Source organism: Pelophylax lessonae (genome assembly GCF_965119305.1).
Source record: "Pelophylax lessonae genome assembly, chromosome: 4".
NCBI lineage: Eukaryota > Metazoa > Chordata > Amphibia > Anura > Ranidae > Pelophylax > Pelophylax lessonae.
Window position 1 is genome coordinate 490,113,944 of NC_138771.1, and position 27,148 is coordinate 490,141,091.

The 27,148-nt window shown below is 41.9% G+C and overlaps 2 protein-coding genes across 2 annotated transcripts in view; both read left to right on the plus strand.

Annotated features, from left to right (window-relative positions):
- The window catches only part of ETFRF1 (electron transfer flavoprotein regulatory factor 1), a 305,885-nt gene that overhangs the window by 179,910 nt on the left and 98,827 nt on the right, over positions 1–27,148 (plus strand). The gene's annotated exons all lie outside the window — the stretch shown is intronic.
- The window catches only part of LOC309554427 (inositol 1,4,5-triphosphate receptor associated 2-like), a 224,196-nt gene that overhangs the window by 169,060 nt on the left and 27,988 nt on the right, over positions 1–27,148 (plus strand). Inside the window, exons 21-29 of the mRNA XM_082256145.1 lie at positions 3,295–3,335; positions 3,423–3,451; positions 8,488–8,592; positions 18,219–18,277; positions 20,178–20,229; positions 21,862–21,916; positions 22,047–22,074; positions 22,710–22,850; positions 24,736–24,870. Of these exons, the coding sequence (XP_082112271.1) occupies positions 3,295–3,335; positions 3,423–3,451; positions 8,488–8,592; positions 18,219–18,277; positions 20,178–20,229; positions 21,862–21,916; positions 22,047–22,074; positions 22,710–22,850; positions 24,736–24,870 (645 nt within the window). The remainder of the gene's footprint in view (positions 1–3,294; positions 3,336–3,422; positions 3,452–8,487; positions 8,593–18,218; positions 18,278–20,177; positions 20,230–21,861; positions 21,917–22,046; positions 22,075–22,709; positions 22,851–24,735; positions 24,871–27,148) is intronic.

Here is a 27,148-nt window from a genome sequence, read left to right on the forward strand (position 1 = left end):
TTCGCTTAACCCTCCTCTTATGTTAGGGTCAGAACCGACCCGTTTTCAGGCTTTGAATGTCTATAAGTATCACATAAATTTGTTTATTGCATCAAGATTTTTTTTACTTTGTCAGGAACCTCTATTTAAACAATGTAATAGAAAAATAATCCTTTTCACTAAATTATAAAATACTGTGGTGAAAATTAAGACGTTTATGGTGTTAGGGTCAATTCTGACCCAGTTATAATATAGGATTTTAGGACACTAATAAGTGCCAAAACTGAAATCCTAAACACTCTCTCTGATTAGTAACACTGACAGCCAATCACCTCTCAACTCTGTGAGCTGTACTTAGGGAGGAGCCTATCTCTTTTCCTGCTTGTCTGCTCTCTAAATAAAGAAACATAGGACCAATACATTTCAGAGTTGCTGACTTTATTTTACCATTTTTTAAATTTGAAAATGAGAGGTATGCTATCAAAAGAAAGGTCTAAGCGGTCACACCAAAAATATTAAAACCAATCTTTTCAAGGATAAAGAAGCCTAACAAGGTAACCAAGAGGTAAGAAACAAATTTGATGATAAATAATTATTCAGAGGGTATTTTATGGCTGATTTAAAACACGGGTCAAAACCGACCCTAAACATCATGGATAGTAACGGAATTCTAACATAAGAGGAGGGTTAACAAAAACAGCATTATTTCAAAATGGTACACTAATAAGTCTTTCATTTCAGCAATATGTTTACAGTTCGTATTTGAATGGAAGTCAATGTAAAATTAGATCTTAATTTCAATTTGCATTTCGGAAATTCAGACTAGTTTAGTTATTCGGGGAATTCAGTAAAAATTGTTTGTACTGTAATTCCAAATAATGAAAAATTTGTCAGAATATTCAGAACGAAACGAACCGCACATGCCTAGTTTGCACCACACGTGAGGAATGTTGGAGCGAGAGCAATAATTCTAGTGCTGGACCTCCTCTGCAACTCTAAAGGGGAACCTGTAAAAAATTTTAAAATGCTGCCTATGGAGATTTTTAAGTAATGTAAATTTTGCCATTCTATAAATGTGCATTCTCATAGAAATCGTGACATGTTAGGTATCTATTTACTTGATGTAGCATCATCTTTCATATTTTACAAAAAAAATGGGGTATATATAGTTTTGTTTTTTTAATTGAAGTGTATTTTTTTCCAAAAAATTGCGTTTAAAAAACTGCTGCGCAAATACAGTGTGACACAAAAAATTGCAACAATCGGCATTTTATTCCCTAGGGTCTCTGCTAAAAAATGTAATGTTTGGGGGTTATAAGTAATTTTCTAGCCAAAAAATACTGATTTAAACTTGTAAACAAAAATTGCCAGAACAGGCTTGGTCTTCAAGTGGATATCAACTTCACCTGTAGGCACTTAGTAGTTTTTCAACATATTTGAACAGACAAATAGAGCTTATTCTATTTCCATGGGGGGTACTTATTTGTTAATATAACTGTTTGTATGTCTATGTATACATTATTCATAGATTTATATAATTTTTGTCCCTTTCAGCGCTGATTTGAGTCTCTTCCTGTACCTCACGCCTCCTCACACACAATGGCTCTTCTGTGCTTTCGCAGGAAAGGATTCAAATTAGCTGACAATAAATAGAATTGATTTGCATCAGGGGACGATGTACTCCTCTCATAGTGGCAGAGTTGATATGGCTGAAAAGATGACTAAGGGCCATCACCTTTTACTCTTTCACAAAAAACAGTTCTTTCCTGACCCCCCCTCTCCAGATCATTTAGATTAAAGTGGTCGTATATGATCACCTTGTAAAACAGTCAGTTTAAAATATAAATAAAAGGCAAAAAAATTGTGTATATATAAAAACATTATAAATACCTTTTTTTTTTTTTTTTTTTTTTTTACATTCCCTCTGTTCTCAGCTGCATACAAGCTTTGGGGAGGAGAAGCAGCAGCTCCCTGATCTTCCCAGTGAATGGCTGTGCGAGGAGAGGGTGGGGTGTCGAGACAAGTCTTATTATTGGAGGCGAGCAGGCTGAGTTTTCATCTGTGCTCTCATGCCTAGTGTGGTTAGTTTTTAAAAGGAAAGCAAAGGAACATCAGGGATTTCACACAAAGGAAACAATACAAAGAGAATAGGATACTTTTTCATACAAGTACATGGTACAGCAGGCACATATCAGGCATGTGAAATGTTGGGTTTACATACTCTAATTCTCAGAATCACAAGATTGCCTTATAAGCTGGAAGTTAATAAAACTTTAGATATTTTTTTATTTATTTTATTTGGTCCCTTACTATTTTATTATAGATACATCATGCAGCAAAGCTTGTTCATTAGCCCATCAGGTTAGTTATAATGTAATGTAAAGTGAGTATAAACCCTAAATCAATTTTATTTTGTATATCTGGCATCAACTCTCGCTGTCTGCAGTTTACCAAGTGTAACTAAAGGCAAAGCTTTTTTTATCATTTTGGATAGAGTAAGGGAGGGCTATAACCCCCATCAGGTTTTTGACCTCTGTTTCCCATTGTGGAGATTTCCCTTCACTTCCTGTCCCATAGCCAAAACAGGAAGTGAGGAAATTCCTGCAAAGTAATAGAATCCAGGTAGGGTCACCGGAACCAGTGTCTGCATTAGAAGATTTACCGTCAACTAAAAATTTGGAATTTTCTTTTACTTTAACATTTGATGATAACGCTAAACAGGACAAATACGCTGAATCTACCTAGCAGGGGCACAGACGGCAATAAAAAAATGACAGGTGCTCTAATCCTTCTCCATTCTATTTAAAACTTAGAAAAAATATATAGTTTTGTAAGACCTTGTACATTTTTTTTTCCTGAATCTGTTGCACAGTTTTTTAGGTTTTGACACAAAGCTCTGAAAGTTCTGCACGGTATGCCGGACCTTCAGAGCACATGCACTGGTGACATCACCGGCTGCATCCAGGGTTAAAATCTCCTAAATGGTGCACGTTTAGGAGATATTCCTTTTACCTACAGGTAAGCCTTCAGTTAGTCTAAGATTGTGGCTGCCAGTAGATTTAGAGATTTTAGTATTTGGGTGAATTTCTACTTGAAGCCTTTGGCAGCCTTGTTGTTATAATTATTATTATTATGATTATTGTTATATTATTATTGTTATTGTTGTTAGCCTTGTTAACTTGGCAGTTTTGTATGTTTATACATTTTATCCAAATCTTTATATTGTTTAAGATTTGGATAAAATGTATAAAGATTTGGATAAAATGTTTCACTCTATACCAAAACAACTAAATTTGTCATTCTGCTTTGTTTCAGGAGATCAGGGAACATGCACCAGCGGCTGTGGACAATACAAGGTTATAGAAATTTTATATAATTTTATACAATTTTAGTCTCTTCGCTTGTTGCCTGTTCACTCAAGGTCTTGTGTGTTTCTCTCACAGCTCGTCGGATGACCCGTCTGCAGCACCTGGTAAGAGATTCGGTGAATGATTTTGGGCTCCGTTCACTTGTGATGTGCTGTGTCTGGAGTGTTTTCCTGTTTTAAATCACAATTAACGTCTTTCCCATTCTTGTGAATGGTTCTCTTCCCATTCTTGTTACATAGTTACATAGTTAGTGAGGTTGAAAAAAGACATCAGTCCATCCAGTTCAACTTCCCATTCTTGTGAATGGTTCTCTTCCCATTCTTGTGAAAGGTTCTCTTCCCATTCTTGTGAAAGGTTCTCTTCCCATTCTTGTGAAAGGTTCTCTTCCCATTCTTGTGAAAGGTTCTCTTCCCATTCTTGTGAAAGGTTCTCTTCCCATTCTTGTGAAAGGTTCTCTTCCCATTCTTGTGAAAGGTTCTCTTCCCATTCTTGTGAATGGTTCTCTTCCCATTCTTGTGAATGGTTCTCTTCCCATTCTTGTGAATGGTTCTCTTCCCATTCTTGTGAATGGTTCTCTTCACACTCCATCTACATGCTGCATCATGTTGGCTTTTTCTTTATAAAATTCATTTTAACTTTGTAACACATAGAGACCGACTGTATGTCTATTCATCCTTCTCCAGTATATCCCTTATGTAATGTGCAATGATACTTGATATTTTTACAGATAAATGTTACAGTAAGGGTCCTTTCACATCCTTTCTGAGCAGGTCTGCCTGTCGGTTTTCAGGCGGACCTGATCGAATGCTCGGTGCACCCCTATGGAGTAGCGGAAGTCAGCGGTGACATGTCTGCTGACACCCGCTGCTATTCGATCCGATCCTGTCCATGAAATCCAGACAGATGGAAACCCTATTTTCAATCTGTCTGAAGGATTGGTTGAAAATGGACAGGCGGTCTGTTTTCATCCGATCTCCTGTAGAAGAGAGTGGGGATCTGAAAGGTCCGTCTCTGCAAAGTAAGCGGAGATGAAGCTGTCATCCTCAGCAGGGATCGGCAGATCGATCCCCGCTGAGCAAAACCGAGTCCGCTGGGCGGAAAGCCCGTGTGAAAGGACCCTAACTCAGGACATGGTACAATGTTTCAATAACTCCTCTCCCTGGACTGAAAACCTAGGCTTAAAGTGTAAGTCCAGGCAAAACCGTAACTAACCCTAAACCTGCTCTCTGCCACATTCTAACCCTAATCTATGTAACCCTGTAAAGCAAAAATCACTATACTTGCCTATTCTGCAGCCACTCCGGTCCAGTCTCCAGCAACAGAAGCAGGAGAAGACCAGTTATGGGACTATGGGGCTTCCGTTGTCCGCTGTGTCTCCTGCACCCTAGAATAGGTAAGTATAGCGGATTTTTGCTTTACAGGATTAGATAGATTAGGTTTAGAATGTGGCAGAGAGCAGGTTTAGCGTTAGGTTTAGCCTGAACTACTTTAAGCACACAGGGCAATTGCCCATCTTTCCTAGACATCTTTCCTCTTGGCAGCAGCATTTTTGCAGAAAAAAACGCTTAGATACATTTGGCGCTTGGGCATTAAAGTGGTTGTAAAGGCACAAGGTTTTTTACCTTTTCTGCATTCTATGCATGAAGGTTAAAAAGCCCTCTGTATCCAGCAGCTCCCCCTAATACTTACCCAAGACCCCTCTCAATCCAGTGATGTTTACAAGAGCCTTGCCTCTCCAGGGACTCGCACTCCTGATTGGCTATTGGCAGCAGCGGGAGCCATTCGCCATTGCTGCTGTCAATCACAGCTAATGAGCCAATCGGGAGATGGGAGGGGCAGGGCAGAATCACAACTCCATGTGTGAATGGAGACATAGAGCAGCGGCTCAGCTCAGGTGCCCCCATAGCAAGCGGCTTGCTGTGGGGGCACACAACGAGGAGGAGGAGCCAGGAGTACCGGTGTGGGACCCGAGAAGAGTAGGATCCGGGCCTCCCTGTGTAAAACCACTACAAAGAGCAGATAAGTAGAACATGTTTATTATCTTAATAAAAAATAAATAAATAAAGCTTTACAATCGCAATTCATTTCATTGAGCAGAATAGTACATTTTCTGGCCATTGAAATAAATTAACACTCAGGCCCTTGATGTACCTAGCGTACGCATGTTTACACACACCTCCAAACATTTTTCTGCCAAATTGCCGCTGCTGATCCTGGATGCACTGGCAGTGGGGTTTTTTCTGCCTCTATGCATCTGTGTGCATGGACACACAGGCTAAACTTGAGAGGCATTTAGAGGCAGAAAAAAAAGGACATATTTAACACTGCTGTTAAGGCTGTCTGGCAATGTGCATGAAGCCTGAAAGAATATGAAATCCAAAACTTTTTTTGTTTTGGATGGCATGGGGAATTGTTACTTTTCACTTTTTTTTGCTATCTGTATACCATTGGAGATTTCCTTTCACTTCCTGTCCCAGAGACAACAGGAAGTAAAAAGTAATCTTCTAAACTGAGGGAAAATGACCTCTGGTCAACAGAACAGGTGTCCTCATTGGAAGGTTTCCCCTCATTTCCTGTTCTGGTGACAACTGTAACATTCTGGATTTCCCATCACTTTTTGTTCTGCTGATGATGGTCACCAGAACGAGTTCTAAGCTCGTATCACTCTACCCAAAACGAATAAAAGATGTTTTTAGAGTTACAGTACTTTTCAACAATGTTTTGTATCTCAAAGCCCAGGGATTGCAATTAAAGCTTAACTCTAGTCTAGCCTTTCCCAGCTGTACAGACTCGTCTCCTGTACTGAAATTGCTTACGCTAATTTACCTGCACACTGTGAGCTTTATTTTTGGATGTTTTCCTATAAACCGAAATGTGACATAAACATTTGAGGAGCTGTTAAGTAAAGTGGCGTTTTGTGTAAATAAATTGGAGAACTCTCCCTGATGAATGCAAACAGGATTTGCTGCAGCCAGTGTTGTCTCCAAAATATCTTGGGGGTACAGAAAAATATTGAGCATATAATGATGTGATTAAGAGATCTCTTATCTAAAGAACAAGGGCTTGTATTCTCTGCTTTCTGAATAGCTGGGTACATATGTACACCTGCACTGTACAATGTGTCTGACCCACCCAGCAGCTTCTGGGGAGTCTTTTATGTCTCTAAGGTTTTCCACATAGGGGGTGCAGGTGGTGGTAGTAGGACCTGTACATCTAAAAAGGAGGCTTGCTTACCATTTCTCATGTTCTCTTTTTCCTTCCCACTTTTTTCTTTTGCTTCATGCCTTCTTTTGTTTGACCCTCACACTCTTTGGCATGCCCCTCTCCCTCTCTGACTTTGCCCCCACCCTCGCCCTCTCTGAAGTCCCCCCCCTCCCTCCTCGCCCTCTCTGAAGTCCCCCCCCTCCCTCCTCGCCCTCTCTGGAGTGCCCCCCCCTCCCTCCTCGCCCTCTCTGGAGTGCCCCCCCTCTGCGTCCTCGCCCTCTCTGGAGTGCCCCCACTCCGTCCTCGCCCCCTCTCTGAAGTGCTCCCCCTCCGTCCTCGCCCCCTCTCTGAAGTGCTCCCCCTCCGTCCTCGCCCTCTTTGAAGTACTCCCCCTCCGTCGTCGCCCTCTCTGAAGTGCTCCCCCTCCGTCGTCGCCCTCTCTGAAGTGCTCCCCCTCCGTCGTCGCCCTCTCTGAAGTGCTCCCTCTCCGTCCTCGCCCTCTCTGAAGTGCCCCCCCTCCGTCCTCGCCCTCTCTGAAGTGCCCCTTCTCCGTCCTCGCCCTCTCTGAAGTGCCCCTTCTCCGTCCTCGCCCTCTCTGAAGTGCCCCCCCTCCGTCCTCGCCCTCTCTGAAGTGCCCCCCCTCCGTCCTCGCCCTCTCTGAAGTGCCCCCCCCCCCTCCGTCCTCGCCCGCTACATAACATTGGTTCCGAAGAGTAAAGCTTGGCTATATATTAGTAGAATGTTTTTCAAAGTGTTTCACTCGAGGAAGGGTTGTTTGATTTTCTTTTCCAATAATTATTAGAAATTAACAGAAATGTACAATAAGTACAGCATCCAAATCTTGGTCAATTGTGACATATAGTGATAGTTACATGTCATTTTCAAAACACAAGAAACAGACATTAGGCCTAATGTTTGGTCAGGTAACATAGCTGTAACCAGCAAAAAACCTGAACACACTGGAAACCGCAATAACTTAGTCATCAATAAAATAGCATTATGGCCATTCAAGTTGTATCTAGTTAGTTAACTACAACCCTTGTGATTCTTTGGACTTCTGCTGACACTTCTCAGATTCACATGAAAGAGAAGTCTCACAGGACCAGCAATGGCATGAAAGTCAAACCAACACGTGGAAAAAAGAGGAAAGAAGTGAGAATACAAAAATAAAGGGGGGGGGGGGGGGGGGGGAGAAAGAAGAGATGCAAGACATTGCCTCAGTCAATGCGGTATGAATATTAAATCTAGAATTAAATTGAGCCAGTTTCCCCCTTTCCTCTGCTTCCAGCATTTCCCCCAAATCCTGTTCCCTTCTTTCCATATAGGGTAGTTTAGTGGAAAGCTCATGTAGCATTGTGTATATCTTAGATATGTCATTTGTTTGATTTTCTAATCATTAGTTGTGTCAAATTGACATGCATTTTGGAACACAATGAAGAGAAAATGGAGCAGGATGGAAACCTTTTCTCTGACAAACACATTTCTAAAGAAATGTGGTTTTTATTTTATTATGCAAGTACATTTATTCCAAAATCTAAGGTTATAAGCAAACAAAATTTTTAAGTACTTTCAAACCACATCTATCCAGTCTTTAAATGTACAAAGGATTTTGTACAAATGTTCACTTAAAAATCTACTAGTGTAAAGCCATCTTAAGTCTTAATAGGCACTGCCCCTACCTTTAGTCCTTGTACACCCGAGATATGACTCTGCAAACTCTCTATATGTAATCTCAGACCTGTTGGAGTCAAAACTCTGGAATGCTCTGTGACCTCCCACAATGCAATGTATAGACCTCCATTCTAAATGTAAATTTCGTAAGGTTACTGATAACAGAAGTGGAGGATGTGAAAATGAAGCGGGGGTGGCGGGGGGTAGCATGATGTCTAAATGTACACTCTGTCAATAACTCCAATAATGCTTTATAATATAACAGGAGCAGAAATTGAATCACGGATAATGGAGCCAGATCAATCTGGGTGTAAAGATTCTGGAGAGAAGGACAACATGGCGGAATATCCCAGTGAAGCTGCCACTGAGGGTAAGGGAGCCGAATTCTGAGTTTACTGCTGTGTGCTCTATATGCCTGGGGGTCAGATTTTTGTCTTTTACGAACGTGCCCTAATCTGAGATCCTAAGCACACACTTGGCTCTTTGCCAAGGCTGCCTACATATGGACAGATAAAATTAATACATGCAATCAGCTGAAGCATAGATGATGACAGCTTTGTCTCTCAGACCGATAGGCAAATTCTGCTTTCTCTGCGGAGAAAAGTAAAGGCTTCGCTTGTTCCACATATGTGTGCCACCATGTCCATATGTTGGTGGAATTGAAGTGCCTTAGAAGTCTGTCAAATATATCTCCATTTGCTACGCTGTGGGTGACGTCTGCCTAAGTGTGTTCTTCCATCAATGTGCAAACTTAGTATTCCCCATGCACACATTCTTCAAAATTGCTGTAGTAATGCTGGGGGCTGTAATGATCACTGGCTGGCAACCGTAGATAATCAGAGTGTATAAATGTCATCAGCACACCAAGGATTCCTCAAAAGGGTCCAAAGCTTTATTCACATGGTCACACCGTACACATAAGGAAATGTTGCTATATGTGTGTGTGGTGTGACCATGTGTAGGGCCAGATTAACATAGGGGCTATTGGAGCTGCAGCTCTGGGCCCCTCTCTCAATATAGGCCTATGCCAGAGGCTTATCAATATCTGTGTGCTGTCTTGGAGGAGGAGCCCATTGTGCACTGCACACATGGAGGAGACCAGCCTCAGCCAATGCAGCCGAGTTCTGTTTCTGCCGATGCCTGCCTCCTTTCCCAGGATCTGTTCCCCTCACACAGATCCTCAGTGTCCGGGAGTTGCGGGCAGCTGTCTGGGGGAGGGGCACTGATGTCACCCTAACCAGCAGGAGCCCGGGAGGAAGGAACTATTCAATGCTGCTGAGATGAGGTTAGTAAACTTATTAGGAAGGGAGGATTGTGCAAAAACTGACCAGGGGGTGTAAGGATTGTGCTGGGGGACAGACTGCTGCTCCCCACCATGTAATATGCGGTCTTGTACCCACAATGTAATTTGCTGTGCCATTCAGTGCCCACCATGTCATATACTGTGCCGTGCAGTGCCCACCAGGTCATGTGCCGTGCAGTGCCCACCAGGTCATGTGCTGTGCCATGGAGTGCCCACCAGGTCATGTGCTGTGCCATGGAGTGCCCACCAGGTCACGTGCTGTGCCATGGAGTGCCCACCGGGTCACGTGCAGTGTCATGCAGTGCCCACCATGTCTCCTTCTCCCCCCCCCCCCCTCCCTCCCCTCCTTGTTTGCATTTTCATTTTATTTATTTTCATAAAAAGGCCCACCAAAATCCTCCGCACCAGGCCCATGATGCTCTTAATCTGGCCCTGCCCGTGTAAATAAAGCCTTGAATCCTCCTATCTTTGGTGTGCTGATGACATCTCTTCACTCGCTCACTAATTAGCATCCAATCAAAGACTGTTGCTTTAGATGCCTTTTTTTTTTTTTTTTTTGCAATGTTTAAAGAATATGTCAAGCCAAAACTTCAGACAATAGAGAATTCATAAAGAATTGTAGAGGAGATGGAACATCCTTTTCTGAGGACAATTCTGCTCTCTGCTCTTTTTAGTGCTGGTCACCTGACCAAAACCTTTGGCATTTGTCACATGATCCCTGCTATAAAAGTAAATGTTCAGAGTGGCTGATTCTTTCCTTGAGCAGAAATCGCATAAGCCACATAAGGCTTTTTGGTCATGTGCTCAGCAGGGAACCTGGAGCAACATTTTCCTAGGAAAGGTAATTAACCACAAATTACTTTTTATAAAAACAACATAAGAAAAAAAAAAAATCAGTTTACTTAATAAAATACCCAAATAAAAGCAAAAGTGCACCCACTGGGTGGTGGTATTCTACTCTGATGTACAATATGTGTGTGTAATATATATATATATATATATATATATATATATATATATATATATATATATATATATAGCTCAAAAAAATGAAAGGAACACTTTCAGAGTATAGCATCAAGTCAGTTAAACTACTGGGATATTGATCTGGTCAGTTAAGTAGCAGAGGGGGTTGTTAATCAGTTTCAGATGTTTTGGTGTTAATGAAATTCACATGTGCACTAGATGGGCAACAATGAGGCAACCTCCAAAACAGGAATGGTTTTGAAGGTGGAGGGCATAACATTTTTTCCCCACTCCTCTTTTCTGATTGTTTTTCACTTGTTTTGCATTCGGCTAGGGCCAGTCTCACTACTGGTAGCATAAGGCGATACATGAACCCTATAGAGGTTGCATAGGCAGTCCAACTCCTCCAGGATGGCACATTAATACGTGCCACTGCCAGAAGGTTTGCTGTATCCAGTGGCGGTTTTAGGCACGGGCGAACGGGGCAGCCGCCCGGGGCGGCATTTTTTCATAACACGTGGGGGGCGGCACGCCCGGGCCGCGGACCGGTACCGGTCTGTGGATCAAATGGTACCGGACCGCCCGAGCCCCGTTCGCCCATGCCTAAAACCGCCGCAGCCGACTCCGAGCCGAGGAGCAGAGCATTGCTCCCCCCGAGCCCGCCCATTGTGTGACAATAGCGAATGAAAATTCGCTATTGTCACACTGATCCTCCTCCTGGCCAATCAGGGAGCGGGTCCTCCCACTTCCTGATTGGCCGAAAGGCAAACCCCACGCTATTGGCCGAGGAGGAGGCACCGCGGGAGGACTGAAGAGACGTGAAGAGAAGGGAGGTAAGTGCTGTGCACGGACGCTGGCGCTCTGCATTGAAAATTGGCACTCTGGCATGGCATCTCCACATTGAAAGGGGGCAATGCTGTGGCATCTCCACATTGAAAGGGGGCAATGCTGTGGCGCTCTGCATTAAAGGGGGCATTGCTGTGGCATCTCTGCATTGAAAGGGGGCATTGCTGTGGTGCTCTGCGTTGAAAAGGGGCATTTCTGTGGCGCTCTGCATTTAAGGGGGCATTGCTGTGGCACTCTGCATTAAAGGGGGCATTGCTGTGGCGCTCTGCATTAAAGGGGCGTTGCTGTGGCGCTCTGCATTAAAGGGGGCATTGCTGTGGCGCTCTGCATTAAAGGGGGCAATGCTGTGGCATCTCTGCATTAAAGGGGGCAATGCTGTGGCATCTCTGCATTAAAGGGGGCATTGCTGTGGCGCTCTGCATTAAAGGGGGCAATGCTGTGGCATCTCTGCATTAAAGGGGGCATTGCTGTGGCGCTCTGCATTAAAGGGGGCAATGCTGTGGCATCTCTGCGTTGAAAAGGGGCATTTCTGTGGCGCTCTGCATTAAAGGGGGCATTGCTGTGGCGCTCTGCATTAAAGGGGGCATTGCTGTGGCGCTCTGCATTAAAGGGGGCATTGCTGTGGCGCTCTGCATTAAAGGGGGCAATGCTGTGGCATCTCTGCATTGAAAGGGGGCATTGCTGTGGCGCTCTGCGTTGAAAAGGGGCATTTCTGTGGCGCTCTGCATTAAAGGGGGCATTGCTGTGGCGCTCTGCGTTGAAAAGGGGCATTTCTGTGGCGCTCTGCATTAAAGGGGGCATTGCTGTGGCGCTCTGCATTAAAGGGGCAGTGCTGTGGCGCTCTGCATTGAAAAGGGGCAATGCATTTATTGGGGGCAACAATGCTGTGGCACTCTGCATTTATTGAGGGCAACAATGCTGTGGCACTCTGCATTTATTGGGGGCATTGCTGTGGCACTCTGCATTTATTGGGGGCATTGCTGTGGCACTCTGCATTTATTGGGGGCAACAATGCTGTGGCACTCTGCATTTATTGGGGGCAATGCTGTGGCACTCTGCATTTATTGGGGGCATTGCTGTGGCACTCTGCATTTATTGGGGGCATTGCTGTGGCACTCTGCTTTTATTGGGGGCATTGCTGTGGCACTCTGCATTTATTGGGGGCATTGCTGTGGCACTCTGCATTTATTGGGGGCAATGCTGTGGCACTCTGCATTTATTGGGGACATTGCTGTGGCACTCTGCATTTATTGGGGGCAATGCTGTGGCACTCTGCATTTATTGGGGACATTGCTGTGGCACTCTGCATTTATTGGGGGCCTTGCTGTGGCACTCTGCTTTTATTGGGGGCATTGCTGTGGCACTCTGCATTTATTGGGGGCAATGCTGTGGCACTCTGCATTTATTGTTATGTTGTCATGTTGTTTTTTTTTTTTTTTTTTTTGGGGGGGGGGGGGCGCCGGGATGGAGTCTTGCCTGGGGAGCAATTTAATGTAGAACCGCCACTGGCTGTATCTCTCAGCACAGTCTCAAGAGCATGGAGGAGATATGAGGAGACAGGCAGTTACTCTAGGAGAGCTGGACAAGGTCCTTAACCCATCAGCAGGACCGGTATCTGCAGCTTTGTGCAAAGAGGAACAGGATGAGCACTGCCAGAGCCCTACACAATTACCTTTAGCAGGCTATTGGTGTGAATGTCTCTTGACTAAACAATCAGAAACGGACTTCATGAGGGTGGCCTGAGGGCCCGACATCCTCTAGTGGGCCCTGTGCTTGATTGGCATTTGCCATTTAACACCAGAATTGGCTGGTCCACTACTGGTGCCCTGTGCTTTTATAGATGAGAGCAGGTTCACCCTGAGCACATGCGACAGATGTGAAAGAGTCCAGAGAAGCCATGGAGAATGTTTTGCTGCCTGTAACATCGTTTAGCATGACTGGTTTGGTGGTGGGTCAGAGATGGTCTGGGAAGGCATATTAATGGAGGGACACACAGACCTCTACAGGCTAGACAAAGGGCACCCTGACTGCCATTCGGTATCAGGATGAATTCCTTGGACCCATTGTCAGACCCTACGCTGGTGCTGTGGTCCTTGGATCCTCATCGTGCATGACAATGGCCGGCCTCATGTGGCGAGAGTATGCAGCCAGTTCCTGGAGGATCAAGAAATTGATACTATAGAATGGCCCCCATGCTCCCCTGACCTAAATCCAATAGAACACCTCTGGGACATTTTTTTGGTCCATTCAATACTGCCAGGTTGCACCCCAGTCTGTTCAGGAGCTCAGCAGACTTGTATAAAGTATTCAAAATTTCTACTTGAGTAAAAGTACAAGTGCTCGATCAAAAAGTGACTTGAGTAGAAGTGGAAGTGCTCGCAGAAAAAGTTACTTAAGTAGAAGTACTAAAGTATTCAACATTTTTTTTACTTAAGTATTGCAAGTAGTTTTTTCAAAAAGTTTGCTACTTAAGTACTAAAAGTAAAAAGTACCAGTAGTTTTGAAACAAAATTTCTACTCAAGTACTGAAAGTAGAAGTACAAGTACTGTGTTATGTAGTTCTTAAAGAAAGAAGTCAAAAGTTTGAACATCATATTGTTTTTAATTATTTCAAATGAGTTATTCAAATGATTAACCTAAAGGACAATCACAATTCCTTAGGCTGTAACTTTTTGTAAACAAAAAACAGATAAAGTAAGTCCCTCCCTTCCCCTTTTAAAGCCAGGGGTGGTCTCCTTCCTGAGCTTCCTCACTCTCACAGCCAGGCAGATCACTTGAAGTTGAAGGGCCAGGGGTGGAAGGTGGTGTTTTTGGTTCGTACATCTTTTCAGCTGATCAAAAGGCAGAACAGGAGCATGCGCAGTCTTCTTAATTGAGGTTTGATTTGATTCGCTCAATTGATGATGATGTGCCAGGCCAGCTTCATCAAACCTACAACGCTTAAAGTGAAAAATGCATCAAAAACTACTAACAAAGTGGCTGTGCTAAAAATGCTAATAAAGTGCCTGCAATTATATATATACAGTATATATATATATATTCTTCTTGTATTCAAAATCATCGCCCACAGTATCAAAAATAAAGTGACATGTCTGTGCTAAATGCAGTGCAAATTATTCCCACAATGTAAATGTAATTCATATAAAATATATATGACAATACCACAATAAAATAAGTTGTGATTGTGAATAAGTTAGGTGCAAGTTTAAGTGTGTAAACTAAACTTTATAAGGAAAAGTCCATAACTGAATTCCAGTGTGCAATCTAAGAAGTGCTTGTCACTTGCTGTCAGATGCTTCCACCTTTCTTCTGTGATCTGCTCAGTAAAGTGGTGGACTGGATAGCCTCTCTCTCTGCCTCTCACCTTAGTAGCACTGGCACTGCACTGGTTCAAAACGCTGTCTATATTATTTTCATTATAAGAACTTGTCAGAACATGCTTCCACCACCTGTCCTTCACACTAGTAGTGCTCATTTGCTTTGCTCAAGTCAAGTGCCACTGCCAGTGGCCACTGCAGTGCAGGCACAGCCGCACAGGCAGAGGCAGGCCGCAGGAAGCACAGGCAGAGGCAGGCCGCAGGAAGCACAGGCAGAGGCAGGCCGCAGGAAGCACAGGCAGAGGCAGGCCGCAGGAAGCACAGGCAGAGGCAGGCCGCAGGAAGCACAGGCAGAGGCAGGCCGCAGGAAGCACAGGCAGAGGCAGGCCGCAGGAAGCACAGGCAGAGGCAGGCCGCAGGTAGCACAGGCAGAGGCAGGCCGCAGGAAGCACAGGCAGAGGCAGGCACAGCCGCACAGGTAGAGGCAGGCCGCAGGAAGCACAGGCAGAGGCAGGCCGCAGGAAGCACAGGCACCACCACAACACAACACTTATGGTCCATGGACCATGGATGGTCGGATAATCATCATAGCCGTCAGTCTCACTCTTCTTGGTTCAAAAAAGCCACCCATGACCCGTGTGTATATAATATTATTTTATATTGATTATTTGATTCTCAAATGGCACATTTGCCATGGCAAGGATTAGGCCCTCTCCACGGTCCACCTCACTCACCTCATAGAGAAGAAGATGAGATAACGAAGAAAATGCTTCGAGTCCCGCCGCCCGTGTCACAACTCCTCTCAGTAAGAGCCCTAAGGGGTGGAGTCTGAGTGACACACAACACGTTTAGAGGCGGAGACCTCGAGCGGGAAGACGGCAGCACGGCTCCTTCAGTGTGGTCTTAACTTGATGATCATGTGATCATGACAGTGATTCCGCGGGCCGCGGCGCGAGCGAGGCTGTGGGATTGTTTGAATTGAGTTGTGCTGCCTACTGCTACACGCTACCTACTACTACTACTACTACTAAATTGTGAGTCAGTATATTTTATTTCATTTTTATATATAAAAGTGGTATTGTTGAGCACTACTAGTCACTAGATCTCCTGGCTGTCACTTTGTCACATGTTGGGGAATCACAGCGGCTCGGCTCCAGAAGTGGCGGGTGTCCCCGTCATCCTGCCAGGGCCGCCAAGAAGTTCATCACCTAATCTTAAGTTATTAATATCTTATGAGGAGAGGACCTATGGGATTGAGAATTGAAATAATTAAATATATATGGCTTTTTGAACCAGTGCCACAGTGCCACCCAGACGCTATCCACCAGTGCCACCACCATTAAGTGTGTTGGTCGGTCACTCGAGCACTGAAGGAGGTGGAAGCATCTGACAAGTGAAGTCACACTTTAGATTTGCACACTGGAATTAATTTATGGACTTTTCGTTATAGATAGGTTTACACACTTCAACTTGTTGCACGCACCTGACCTAACTTATTTCATAACTTATTTTATTGTGATTTATTGTCATATTTTATATGAATGGAATTTACTGTTACATTGTGGGAATAATTATTTTCACTGCATTTAGGCTTTAGCATATTCATGTCACTTTATTTTTGATACTGTGTGGAGTGTAGGCAGGGCACTGGGGGCAACAATGATATTATATCGATTGCACAGGCACTTTATTCGCACAGCCAAGTTGTGTTTGTTTGTTTCATATTTTCTTTTTATTGGAAAGATTTGGTATAGCAGCTTTTATTATACACAGCCTTTATTTTCGTATGTGCTGATTTACAAATGACATTATACACATTTTTTTGAGCTTTATGTAACCTGCCATCTACTGTTCTGGCAGTGGTAATTTTTTTAAAAGTAACGAGTAACGATGCAGCACAAAAAAAAATACTTGAGTAGAAGTATCGAAATCATCGAAAAAATGTAGTGAAGTAGAAGTAGGAGAAAAAAATTCTACTCTAGGAAAGTACAGATACCGCATTTCGGTACTTAAGTACAGTACTTAAGTAGTTCTACTTCGTTACTATACATCTCTGGAGCTCAGTAATGCCCTGGTCCAGATCTGGGAGGAAATACTCCAGGACACCATCCGTCACCTCGTTGTCAGGCATGCACACAAGCATGTGGGGGCCTTACCAACTACAGAGTACCATTTTGAGTTGCTGCAATAAAATTTCAGCAAAATGGACTAGCCTGCTTCATCTTTTTTTTTTACTTAGATATTTGGGTTGTCTTTGAATTCAGCCCTCTGTAGGTTCTTTGTTTTAATTTCCATCAAACAATGTGGCACCCTTTCGTTCCTAACACATTCCCCATTCTATATCAGTATATTGATTGGGATATCCAGCATGATATTTTTCTCCATTGAGATCTGATGTGTTTTCAAAGTGGTCCTTTAATTTTTCTGAGCAGTGCATGTGTGTGTGTGTGTATATGTGTATATATATATATATATATATATATATATATATATATATATAGTCCAAAGGGTGAGGTGCACTATGGCAGTTCAAGCGTTCAAGCTTGTGCTTGCAACCAGACCTTCCCAAAGGTCATATATAGAAAAATGAAGTAGAGGGTTGCTGCACAAAAAGTAATTTTATTCCAGATTTAAAATTTCATACGTATTTGCTGGTAACTAGCAAATACGTATGTAATAATATATCTGGAAAACATTACTTTTTGTGCAGCAACCCCCTACTTAATTTTTTCAGTGTGTGTGTAACTGTGTATACATAATATATAAAATGCAAACCCATACTTGCCCATGTGCGCTACCTTTAACCACTCTCCTATCCAGCTGTTGTATTCCTGAGTAGGTGAGGGCAGTGTATATATTACGGGAACACTCTACATCAAAGCACAACCTTTTTTCAACCCTTTTCCTGTTTCACCCTGGGGTGTCTTCAGGGGTGCCTAGACAAAATGCCTAAAAATTGCATCAAATTACACAGAAATTGTCAACAAGCCAGCTAGTTGATCAAGCCTGCCTTTTTGTTAGACAATACACAAGTTTAGTTTGTGCATCGTTACAACTTTGTGCACCTGGACCATCCTAACCACATCATTGATTGATCAGGAGGAGGTAGTTTGCCCCTTTCCATGCCCCTCTTCATGTGTGCCCCTCTTCAGGTGTATTTGCTTTGTAAGAATAAATCCCCTCCAATGTTCGGTCTGTCACATAAGTGGATCTGCTGCGATATTACTAAACTATTTGGTTAGTTTTTCACATTTTAGAATGGGGTACAATGAGATTATGCTGAATTTTAAAGCGTGACTTTCATGAAAAAAGGTTCAGAAAGACTGTCCTAGTATGATAAAAACCCATTGGAAGCACTCTTGCTTTTGCTATGGTATTGTATTAGATAAACTTTCATACAATATTATGGTATTCGTGACTCCTTAAATGCCCCTCATTTTGTGGTGATACAAAAGGATTGGAATCTAGGGATGTGGTGTCGCTGTTACCTTTAATGGACTCTATTTTCTGGGTATACATATTGCTTTATGTTAAAAGTTGAGGTCCTTTGCCTCTGTCTTCCAGCTGTAGTCATCCAGTCTGATTCCCCACAAGATCCAGGTACCCTCAAGGATGGAAAATTGGTACGTGTGCTTAGTAGTTTTTAATTCAAGTGGTAGAGACTGGTAACTGAGCATAGTAAATAAGGTAAACTTGTGGGGGGGGTTCATAAAAAAGAAACCTTTTTATTTTTGCATGTGATTGGGCATTCGAAGTGAGCACAGATTCATCGTTTTAATGAGCTCAGTGACAATTTTGCTTTAATAGTATTTACAGTAAAACCTTTAAATGCAAGCATAAAATTATTCCGCCAACATGCTTATAATCCAAAGCACTTGTATATCAAAGCAAATTTCCCAATTATTATTGGAAACTCAGATGATCTGTTCCACAATCATCTATTCATAAGTCCTTCAGTTTTTAGTCCATATAAAAAGATTATAGCAATGTGATAGGTTGTCAAGAACAAAGACAAAACAAAATTAAAAAGTTGGGACTTTATATGAGGCACTGCCCATCTAGGGCTAGACGCCTCCATCCCTATTCATGTAGCTATAAGGGGGAGGGGAATAACATGGTTATTACCAGGAACAAAGCAATCGGCATAATAGGTACAATAATGTAATAAATAATATATAGTATATAATATAAATGATCTGTAGCATAACATAGGTATTATACAGCCGATTGCCAAGTGTTGCTGACAAGGAAAAAATGGGTAGTGACTTTGTATGAAGTGTGTGGGAGTGGTTGGCATATAGAATAGTAGAGTCACTGATACAAATAACAATTTAATGATGAATATCATCATGATATATAACATTACAATAAATGAATGATACATACACGTGACAATTGAATCAATGATGCAATAAAGAACATAATAATTGACAATTCATGCAAAGCTTTTAGGATATACATTGGAAAGGAATATCCATTAATAATTAGCATGTATAAAATCCAAGTATTTAATAGATTAAAAGATGCATCAATAGTAGGCTCAAAGCTCAAGAGTTCTGAGCCTACTATTGATGCATCTCTTAAACTATCAAATACTTGGATTTTATGCATGCTAATTATTAATGGATATTCCTTTCCAATGTATATCCTAAAAGCTTTGCATGAGGTTTACAAGTGGTTGATCAGGTTATAAAGGGAAGTTCAGCGAACATTCTGATTAGTAACTCATACAGTTTCTTTTAATATTAGTATAATTAATAGTAATCATCAAAAGTTGGAGTGAATACACCCCAGCCAATCTAATCCTGCCGCTGGCACTGCGATGTGCCAGAAACATGAACAGAAATGTACAACCTCCACTAGTTTGTATGTTTGTGTGACCTCTAAGGTACCACTAAAATACACAATGTCAGACAGACCTGCATGCCTGAGTTGGACCCCTATCCCACATGTCCCTGCATGGCTCGGTCTTGTATTAGTTTCGAACAATTTAAATTGTCTTGTCACCCTGGGGTTGATTTACTAAAACTGGAGAGTGCAAAATCTTGTGCAGCTGTGCATGGTAGCTAATCCGCTTCCAGCTAAGTTCACACTGAAGGCAGGTTTGAAATAGTGCGAGTTCAGCTGAACCCGCACGATTTCAAACCGACATTTCAGTGCAAGTTCGGGGGCTACATCTGTGCGGGTTCATGCACAGACGTCTATTAAAATCGTCCCCAAAGTTGCCAAAAGTAGTGCAGGAACTACTTTTGGGAATCCGTGCAGCTCCGCAAAATCGGACGGTGCCGTTGCCTGCAATAGGTGGCGATTTGGCAAGTGATTTGACATCAAATTGCATGTCAAAATCGCCCTGTGAACGTGGTCTCCAGGTTTTTTTTTGTCAAAGCTAAAGTTAGAAGCTGATTGGCTACCATGCAGAGCTGCACCAGATTTTGCTTCCTCCAGTATTAGTAAATAAACTCCCCTGTGTGAGACGTTTGTTACATTTTTATTTATTTTATTTTATTTTATTTTTTTTCACAGCCCAAGCCAGAAAAAGAATCAGTCGGAGAGAGTAAAACGTCCCCTTCAGAAGGTGAGTGCTTTATATGTATGGATGATTAAGTCCCGGTTCACATTTGCGGAACGCTGCGAATATACAGCGTGTTCCTGCATTGCATCCACACCCCTGGCAGTTCACACTGCCATATGCGATACGCAGGGGGTGTCAATTAAGTTATCGACACCCCCAGTTGAGATCGTATGTTGCAGTGCGATCTGCAAGTGTGAACCACCATGCGATCTGATTCTGCTGTGGACCAAAAAAAGGGTCCAGTGCATCTTTTAGTGCGATTGCGGTGCAAATTCAGCCATACAAACTGTATGGCTGAAATTTGAACTGCACAGAGATCGCATGTAATTTAGGAGCAGTGCGCTCCGAATTACATGCAATCTCTGTGATCGCACTAATGTGAACCGGCACTTAAGGTTACCTCTCTATTACCTTGCTAAATACAATATTGAAAATAACTGATGACCACAGTTCATGGCTTGTGGCATGAAGCTCAAAGAAGTAAACAAGTTCCTTTGGGGCAAAATCTGTGTTTTTGGCCTCATAGATTTTAATGAGAGTACTTGGAGAAACACACATTTGCACAAATTTTTGGAGGACCCCATTTAGAAGTCTGTGGGGCAAAAACATGCAAAATTCTGCTTCTGTACGACAAGTGAAAAGTGTACTGTCTGCCTCCTTTCACACTTAGTGTGAGTGTGGCCAGGCGATTTAGAGGGCATCTTGGCTATGCTTACGCTAAGTGTGATTAGGGGCTAATGATCGGCCCACATGTGGACAATGTGAATTCCCCACTCAGTAGCCGAGTCTGTTGGGTCACTTTGTTCAGTTATGGAGTGTTCAGAAGATCATGCTATGGGATAGTTGGGAGATACACTAAACACTAACATTCTTATAGTTTTACCAATACCAACAGTGCATCTGAGTCCATGTGTGAAATAATGTAATGTTACTACCATAACTGAAACACTTTGCATCATTTACAAAATAGTCCGACATTCGGTGAAAATCCTAAACACCAAGGGGTCTATTTATGAAAAAAAAATTATATATATATATATATATATATATATATTCAAAAGGTTGGTGAGCAGCACAACAGCAGTGGTTTGTTGAGGTTGTGTGCAAAGCAATCAAGCCATCCCACAGGCTGTATATATAAGAGAAAAAGTCCACAGGGATTGCTGCACAATTGGAAATTCCAATAAAGAAAGAATTGTGCAGCAATCCCTGTGGACTTTTTCTCTTATTATATATATATATATATATATATATATATATATATATATATATATATATATATATATAATATAATATAATATAATTTGGTGGACAAGTGACACAAACATTTGCCCCACCGTCGCAAATTCTGATCATATTTTGCTTAATAGAGATTTCCTATGATCGTTTGCTCCATCTAATGGCCATATTGCATTATTGTCCTGCTGAAGGTATTCAGGGAAAATAACATATAGCCACTAGATGGAACAAGCAAAATATGGTCAGAATTTGTAATGGCTGGGCAGATGCTTGTAACATTTGTGCAATGATTTTTTATTTTTTTTAAAGAGGAAATTAATAAATTGCAGATGCATTTATAAACTTGAAAAGATGCATTTATAAACTTGAATTAAATAGAATTTTTGTTTTCTTTAGTGGTGAAAACGCCACCATCTGTTAAAATGAACACTCAGTGTGCAGAAGACAACCAGTAAGTTTTTTTTTTTTTTTTTTTTTTTTTTTTTTTTTTTTTTTTTTTTTTTAATTTATTTGTCTTAATAGTTGTATATTTTTTTTTTTTCTGGGAATAATGCAGCTTATTTTTGTCATTTCTTTTGTAGCACTTCTAACAACAACAAAGAGTTAGAGGTGAGTCCAGCAACCCCTCTCCTTTTTTAGAAGCATTTTATAATTTCACACACAAGAATTGAACTGCAATTGACAAAAAGCCTTACTAGTAGTGCTTATGTTCTGCAGTATTTTGTTAGGAGGCTCCCTTTATCAGGGATTGACAGTGCTGCAGGTTTGGGCATTAGTTTGGAAATCCTGGTATTATAATTGTGTAAACCGCATGAGGCCGGTCGCTGGCTTGGCAGCAGTTATTGTGACCTACCTTATCTGGATTGCCAATAATATCTTGGTATCTTGGTGCTCTCCTAGAAATCTGGATTGCCAATATTATCTTGGTATCTTTGTGCTCTCCTACAAACCTTTTAATATTAAAAACGTGACGGATTCCAACCCTTGCCCATGGTATCTAAAACAAAAATATTTTATGATCTATTTTTTATATCAACACTGCCATCTACAGGATACAAATAGATACTACCTATTTAAAGTTATGGTACGCTTTGCCATGCTGTGGTGAGAATGGCATAAGGAACCAAAAAGTCCTTTAATTAAATCCTGAGCGAGACCACAGCTAGCAAACTTCTGTACTGAAACAGGCTTTTATCGACGCATTCCAGCTAAAGGAAATTAAATTTTTTCCCCCGTTTGATCAGACTGAATTCCTCCGCCTGTCGCTGGGTTTCAAGTGCGACATTTTCACTCTGGATAAACGTCTGCGCCTGGAGGAACGGTCTCGCGATTTGGCGGAAGAGAATCTGAAGAAGGAGCTCGCCAGCTGTAAAAAGCTCTTGGAGGTATGGTTATTCCTGAAAGTGATTCTTGCCCTTTCCTGTCCTGGATGTGTGAATGGAGTGCTAGTGATTAGTGAATGTTTCTTAGACTAGTTTTCACTGGATAAAGGGCCTGTCAATCAACAATGAGCGCATTAGGGATTCCAGCTCTGCAATACATGAACACGTGCTCAAAACACAGTGCATTACAGAGCAATGCATTCGAACATGATGCAGCATGACCTGTTTTTATTTTATTTATTTGGGTGCATTACAGCCTATTCATTTTGATTTGGATGCCTAACGCAATGCAACTCAATGCATAAAAATGTGTGTACTGCGCCCCATTGCATTCTGGTGTTAATAGGCCCAGTTTGTGTGCTGAAGGAAAGTTTCCTTGGCTTCAAATAGATGGGAAATTATATTTTTAAGTTGAAAAATATAGTTGTGACTGACAGCACTGAGCTTCTCAAGACATGAGGAAGGAGAGCGGTGAATAAGAAGCACAATTTAAGTGGATTTAAAGCTACTTTTTTAAGTTTTGGATAGCATATGAAAGGATTTTTTTTTTTTTTTTGCGGTTATCTTAGGGAGATTTACCTTTACTTCCTGTCCTGGAGATGCAACAGGAAGTTAGAGGAAATCTCTACAAATAGAAAAAAAAGTTCCCCTATTATATTGTTGTCATCGGAACTGGTGTCCCCACTGGAAGATTTCCCCTCACATTGGTTCTAGTGACGACTCTAAAAGTTTCGATTTCCCATAATATTCTGTTCCAATGACAATGTCAACAGGACAGATGGGGAAGGAGGGATGTTCAGAACACTCCCAGCTAAGCAGTAAGAGTGGAGTGCCTTACTAATGGGTTTAGAGTCCAAAATAATGTTCTAGTAGATAATTGTAGAAGGAAATCCAACATGTATTGGCCGTTCAGACACTCCTCCATCGCAAAACCACAAGGGAGCATAAAAAAAATGGGATGACAAAACCTTCCCAATTATAGGTTTTATTAATAGAAGAACTATAGTGATCAGTTTATAGTGTGTCATACAAAACAAAATGGTCTGAAACAAATCAGTTTGAAACAGTATCACTATAACAATATAATAACCTTTTAAAGCTATAGGACTATTGTGTATTGTGTGCATAACTTCAAGCTGGAGTTAGTCACACTGTTGTCATTGTGTGTATGGTATAATTTTGGTTATAGTAATTCAAACACTTCAAACTTTTGTTTATGACACTCTTTACATAAATGTGATCACTATAGTTCTGCTACTAATGAATCCTATAATTATAGATGCTTATTCATCCTATTTTAATATTTTTGTTTATAATATTTTTTTTTTTTTTTTTAGCAATAATTGTGTTGTGTTATAACAATTTGAGAGTTACTTTTTAGGCCTCATTCACACTTGTGTTTAGAGACCGACAATGAATGCAGGATTGAACAGGGTTTATTTAAAACATCTGTGGGCGGGAAGCCCCGTACAGTACAGAGGCACACCAGCCGTTTGCACATAATTGTACATTGACCGTGATTACCTGCCGATGATTGGTCCTGGATGCAAACTGTTGATTTTTTATTTTTTTTATACTGAATAACACTGCTTCTTGTATAACTGAGCAATAAAATACTGAGAGAGGTTTGAGTCCTTCCTTACTCTATTCAAAACTTTAAAGCTATACATAACCTCCCATCTAAAACGGATTTTGCATGGCCAATAGTAGAAGGAATTCTGACTTTACTTCTTATATCCTAAAATGGCTTCAACGGTAAAGCCTGCTGTAACGGAATTTCCAGTTCTACCCAAATTTTTGTGGCCATTTGGGGACTGCTAATCTAGAATAAACCAATAATTGGTGAATCAAGCTGTGAAAGATTGAGATACTTTGATTTTTGCTGCAGACACTGATTCCACTCTGTGAGGACGATAACCAGACAAATGAGATCGTCAAGAAACTGGAGAAGAGTTTGCAGTTTCTGAATCAGCACACGGCACGCGTGGCCAGCCGAGCAGAGATGTTGGGGGCCATTCACCAGGTGAAAGATTGTACTCAATACAGAGTTTATTATTCTACACATATTTGAACGTAAGCCTAGAATCACACGGATGCAGTGCAATTTAGATCTGTTTTTCAGTGGATTTCAAGGGGCAGTTGCAGTGCTAATTGATGTGGTTCCATTGCGATTCTGATATGATTTGGTCACCATTTGGAATGCAGCTGTGTTTTCTGTGCTGTACGAGGAGAGCAAAGACTGGGAAAGACTGGGGGAGAAAATGTTCTTGAATTCATGTGACAATACGAAATAATAAGTTATCTGAAAGCATTTCCATTGAGGTCTATAGATCTCAGAATCGCACTGCAACGCATCAAACTCACACAGGACCCTTTGTAAAATCAGATCGAGGCCATGCTGCATGTATGTAAATAGGCTCCATTGGCACTCCTGTTTCACATGTCAGGTGATTTAAAGTGATCTGAACCGCATTAGAAAATGCATCCGTGTGAACCAGGCCTAACTGAACCTGTATCTATTCTAAAGTAGAAAAAGTTGCACACAAAAAGTATTAGAAATTCCTAAATTAGTTTTATCTCTTATTTTACTAATTTTGTAAGTAAACAGCAAATTTATGTAAAATACAATTTGGGTTCATTCTAAATTGTCTAACAATATTATATACAGAGCTTACATTCATGGCCATAGTGCCTGTTTGTTGGGCAGAACCTGATGGGGAACTCCGAGACTAGTTCCCCCATCAGGTCTGCCTTACCTTTGGTTGACAGTGCATGGCAGTAGGCGGATTCCAAAGCCACTATTGGACTGAATAGTGGCTATAGATCTGCCCACTGACATCTTCTGGTAATCAAAAGTCTCACAGTTCCCTATCAAACTCTGCGCTGTCGCACGGTCAGGCACATAGTCGAGAAGTTTTAAACTAGAGGTAGGCAGAGTCCAGGGAGGGAGTGCACTGAGGAAGGAGTGTCCAGTATGGATACTGCCATTGACAGATTTATGTCAAAAGGGAAGAAAAAAACTCACATCAAATGTGAAAAAGTGAAATAATCCAAACTGCAAGTTTACTGTGAGACATATAGAAATAAACAGGGTATGTGGTAATCCGTAATGGGCCTCAAAAATGCCGGAGCAGATAATGTACCTAGCCACACAGTATTGTGTATAATAACACGACTTAGGGGCTAGAGAAAAGCATAGAGTGGCCGTTGGGTAAAGGATTCAAAATTGAAAAAACACAAGTTGTGGGGGTGGTCCAAAATGGAGCACTCCCACGGAAAACCAACTAAGGATACTCAAGCAATGAAATAGTGCAAAAAGGTAAATTTTATTTAGGCACTTGTGCCTTTTGAGAATGAAAAATAAGACTAAATACAAGGCAATGGAGAGACACACTGCAATGACACTGTTTAAAAACATACAATAAAAAGTGGCATTGAACACATGTGAAAATTGGACTGGAGCATGTCAAATAATAAATGAGAATAAACCAATAAGATAACTGGAATTGCTGATACACCTAGAGGTGATATGAGGCATGAAAACCAGCTATTAGGTTGAATTACTCATACATGACCTAACATACCGCCAGGCATATGTCGAACAATGAGGTCGGCACGATTGCCAGGTGGTATGTAATAACCTCTATGGATGCATCCAATAGCACAATCTAGAAGCGTGCTCCTGTGAAAAATAAATGATGATATATAATAGCCCACTGTCACCTGTATAGCTCACAGTATTCCCATGTGGGTATGTGCATGAGGCAGAAAAAGCTGTAGATCGTGCAGTCCTCTCAAAGGGGAGATGTAAGGGGGCTGTGAGCTCCGGATGTAAAAGGGATAGAAGATAAATCACAGGGAGTTAGTGGGGAGATATGATGGTCGGCTGCTGGAGTCCAGTAAGACCTCGGATCCGCTGCTGCATGTGCCGGTGAAGCGAGGATGTCCTCATACGGCAAACTGGAGTACAGAAAACAGGGGAAATGTTCCACAAGTATGAAAGTAAGTGCAGCTTTACCTGTAGATGTTGTAAAGGTATGCGGTCCGGCTGGGCTCTAAGCGGGATCCATAGAGGTATGAAGCTCCGTCCCAGTCCCGTTGTGCTGTGCAGTCCGGTCCACTGTCTTCTTCGGAGCGGCGTTCAACCCGGGTGTCGGCTACCACGGCATACAGGATTCAGTTACTTCCTGGTATGGGTGAAAAACGTCACTTCCGGTAGGTACGATCCGCCGGGTGCCTGGTAAGGGGAACAGCCGCTGACAGTGACCATAAGGATGACAAGCAGTGTGGACAATGCTGCA